The following is a 4,275-nucleotide window of genomic DNA, read 5'->3' on the forward strand; positions in this document are numbered from 1 at the left end:
TGTGATGTCACAGCAGATTTTTCTTCATAGGCTTTTCCCTGTCAAATCTGCAGAGATTTGTAGTTCAATTTGCGCCAAAGGCTCTCACAATAAGCAAAGGGGTGGAACTGGGGAAGCAGCCCACTCCCACCCTTCCCCTCAACACCTGGAGGGGTACTGCACCATCTCCTTTTTCTGGAGATGTTGCGATTATGGTGTCCATGTGTCAGCTATACACGCAGTTTCGTAGACAATATACATGCAAAGAGGAGTATATCTGTGCACATCATCTGGTTTTCTAACCAATATCCAAACGCTTATCCAAGTAAGACCAAAGAAGAATGGCTTATCAATTTTATGGCATGAATGTGTAAATTAGTTTTAATTAGCCGAGCCTGTTTAATGCAGGAGAAGAAGAAAAAAACCACACACACACACACACACACACACACACACCTTTGTCTCCACTCATTGCTCATTCACAAGTACTGAGGAGTACCGCCCACTCTTCTTACAATACCACATCTTAAAAGAACTCTGTGATGTGACATAAAACCACGACACTCAGGCAGGTAAAAGTGTAAAAAGTATTTTTATAAAAAAAGCAGATGAAATAAATAAATTACAGTATCCAATATGTTTTATATAAATAAAGTAACAGTATGTACAGTCATTATTACAAGCAGACACCCTGGCCTTCCCAGTCCCCCCAAATAACCCCTCGGTTACTGACTCTGTGCTCCAGTAAATGATTGGATGTTGACTAGAAGGTCTCTATACAATCAGAGCATTGTACACATCAAGCAGATAAGACATCTACTGGAAAACAGGAAATCTGAGGATCTATATTTTCCAGAAAGTTACTTTATGGAAGATATAGAGCCCTATAAAGTCAGGAACAAGGCCCTGGAACTCAACGGACCACTGTATCAGAGAAGTCTTGGACCTTAAATTCAGCCACAGATGAAGTCCCAGGGTGCGAAGACTACCCGTTGCACACTGCACTGCAATGTGTCATCAACCCCCCTCCCCCCTGCACAAAATATATATAAGACCAGTTACCAGAACAGTCTACAAGAAATAAGCCAAGTGTATAAGTGTACCAACACCTGGTTATTTGTTTGTATTTTTGGTAAGAAAAGTAAGGCAACTGGAAAGACAATAACTAACCGCCCAGATACGCCCGCTTACATAGATCAGATAAGTATAAAACTATGAACTGTTAATTTACGGAAAACATGTACAATTAAATATACCCATGGACCCATAGAGTCCAAAAATGCCACTGTGTCCCCTTCTCATATTTCACCCAGTCTATACAACTAGGAGACCAAAGTGCTGGGTCACATCATAAGAGTCGCTCAGCAAGACACAACTTAGATAAAGAACATTCTACGGATGAAATAAGTCCTGGTCAACAACACGCATAGATGCAAGAGTCCATCCGCCATCCAGGGCACTGCTAGGGGTGGCGTCACATTAGTGAACCCAGGACAATGGTAGCACCTTGGTCTATCTATGGCTTGGAGGGAACGGATAGAGGGATGATTATCATGGTCATCGGTTTTGGTAGCCCTTTATGTGTCTCTGTCACTTTGTCTTTAGTGCTATTTTTAGAAAAAAATTTGGCAAAGGAGTAAAACCTGATCCTCCTGTTATAGTCTTCAGGCAACTTTTACCAGGCTGAATCATCCAGTCAGACTGAAGAGTCCAAAAGTTCTAGTGGTCAACAATTCAGGAGACATGAAAACCCATGCCATGGAACCTAGAGTTCTACATCCAGCTCATCTTCCATCTCCCTCTCGTCAGTGTGATCCGGACTCTCGGCCGGGATAACCCCATATTGGGAGAGCTTGGCTTTCTTCTGTTCCAGGCTCTGCTTCCTCCACTTAATGCGACGGTTCTGAAACCAGACTTTTACCTACAAAATGGAAAATATATAAATACGTTTAAAATAACTGTTCAGGCAGCAGAACATAATTTGCCAATTCATTCCATGTTCAACACCAAGAGTTTCAATACTTTCAGTCAATGGGATATGTATCACCCCTCCTCCAACCAAGTGAAAATAATAATCAACAAGGAATTCTTGGATCAAAGGGGAGATGTATCACACCTTTGAGAGAGATAAAGTGTTGAGAGATCAAATACCAACCAATCAGCTTCAGTCAAGTTACAGGCTATGTTTGAAAAATGACAGTTAGGAGCTGATTGTTTGGTACTTTTATCTCTCTCCAAAGTTTGATACATCTCTTCCCAACAAAGAAAGGTGTCTCTCAGCACCACAAACTGCATCTCTTAGTTTTTAGATATCTTATAAAGTATCAACATTACCCGAGAAAATAAAAAAAAAGTCAGCCTATCCTAGCATGGACCCTACACAATGTACTCTTGAGCAGCTACAGTATATGAAAACATGAGGTTTTCTGTTTCTACTGGACATCTGGAGGTGGCTCTTACCTGAGTTTCTGTGAGGTTGAGTGTAGTGGCCAGGTCCACTCTCTCTGTGCCCACCATGTACTGCTGCTTCAGGAACTCCTTCTCCAGCCGTTCCAGCTGCTCGGGGGTGAACACAGTCCTGATCCTTTTCATCTTGCAGGGACCGGTCCTCCAAGACAGAGCTCCTATGGCCCCGTTGTCACAGTGTGTGAATGCAAGTCCTGCAAGGGCCAGAAGAGGGCGCCGTGAGCACATACACTGCACAAGCCAAACATTTACAAGATGCAGTGTGTAAAACATTACTAGACACATCCACAGCATTGTATGCAGAATTGTACTGCAGTGGCAGGACATCACACACACACACACACTATTTTTTATACATACATACATATATTATATAAATATATATATTTACACACATACACACACACACACACACACATATATTTATATAATATATACACAAAGAGCAAAATATACAGATATCAGGCCCCCACACACAGTTCACATTTTGCAGGTCCCCTAGCAGGTGCACAGGTGTACTTATTGCTCACTGACACATTTTAAAACATCCACAGGTGCAGCTAATTATTTCACCTGTGAATCTGTGAGGAGACCTGGAAAACATGACCTGCTGGGGGGTCCTGGGGACCGAGTTTGAGAACCTGTGCTCTAGATAGACAGATATTAGCCAGCTATGCATTAAGTAGCAGTCCAGATCAGGGCTTACCTTTGTCCTTGCACAGGGGGTCGGAGCAGGGGCACTCTCCCCTGGGCACTGCCACTTGCTGCTGCGCCTGGATGAAGTTGCTGTAGCCACCTGCCGGCTTGTACAGCCACACTGGAGGGTAGGGCATAGCTCCATAGGAGTACCTGTAGGACGGGGGAGATGCGGGCTGCCAGCCAGGTTTGGGAGCAGGTTTGTCCGGCTTGGAGAGTATGGAGTCAATGTTGAAGGAGAGCTTGGGCCCCCTCTGCACCTCAGAGGCCACGGGCATGGTGGGGCTCTGTGCCAGGTGGTGCCCAAAGCCAGGGAAGACCGGGTTGTAGAGCATGGTGGCAGCACTCAGTCCGGATCTACCCTCAGGTGGAGGTCAGTGTGGAGGTGACTGTCCCAGAGGTGGTGTGTGCTTGGCACAGGTCACTGCTAGAGCTGTACATGGGAGGGGGGCACCGGCCTTATATCCACCTCCCTGCACTGTGAAATGCTAATAATCCATTAGTATGTAAATGGCGGCAGAGTTAGGAGAGGGTGAGGGGGGAGTTCACACTCCACAGTTCTTCACAAACAAAACTTCCCATTGCCTGCGGGGAGGGGAGAGAGGAAATGAGCCTGTCCACCCCTCCCCAATCACAGCCAGGGACAGGGAGAAGGGGGCATCCTGACACCGCATACACAGGCACCCCTTCACCTATCAGCCCAGTACTAAACTGCCACCTCAGCCTTTAAAATATATATATATAATATATATATATATATATATATAGAAGGAAGAATCTGGCGGCACTCAGGAGACTTGTATCAAACAGTGTAAATTTACACTGTTTGATACAAGTCTCCTGAGTGCCGCCAGATTCTTCCTTCTACAATTTGGATGCCTGCATCTTATGGAGGGCACCGGAGCAGTTTCTGTAGCAGCAGGGGGAGTGCCGGCCGTTTTGCTTCTATATATATATATATATATATATATATATATATATACACATCCCTGTATATCATTATTTAATGGACTATACTATATTCTATGTTTACACCAGTGCAAAACTTCTTACAGGTGTGACAACTATTTATGGGTCCAACTATTTCCCAATAACCAATTTATATTTAGTATTCATTACTTATTTATTTTTACC

At 44.1% G+C, this 4,275-nt stretch overlaps 1 protein-coding gene across 1 annotated transcript; it reads right to left on the reverse strand.

Annotated features, from left to right (window-relative positions):
* Nucleotides 1-589: 589 nt before the first annotated feature.
* Nucleotides 590-3,803, reverse strand: LOC135009968 (homeobox protein notochord-like). Its single transcript, XM_063952318.1, has 3 exons — nt 3,152-3,803; nt 2,440-2,639; nt 590-1,900 (listed from the first exon to the last, which is right to left on the reverse strand). Exons 1-3 carry the CDS (start codon nt 3,474-3,476, stop codon nt 1,745-1,747), a joined length of 681 nt encoding a protein of 226 aa, XP_063808388.1. The 5' UTR covers nt 3,477-3,803; the 3' UTR covers nt 590-1,744.
* Nucleotides 3,804-4,275: the final 472 nt, after the last annotated feature.

This window comes from Pseudophryne corroboree, chromosome 1 (assembly GCF_028390025.1).
Source record: "Pseudophryne corroboree isolate aPseCor3 chromosome 1, aPseCor3.hap2, whole genome shotgun sequence".
NCBI lineage: Eukaryota > Metazoa > Chordata > Amphibia > Anura > Myobatrachidae > Pseudophryne > Pseudophryne corroboree.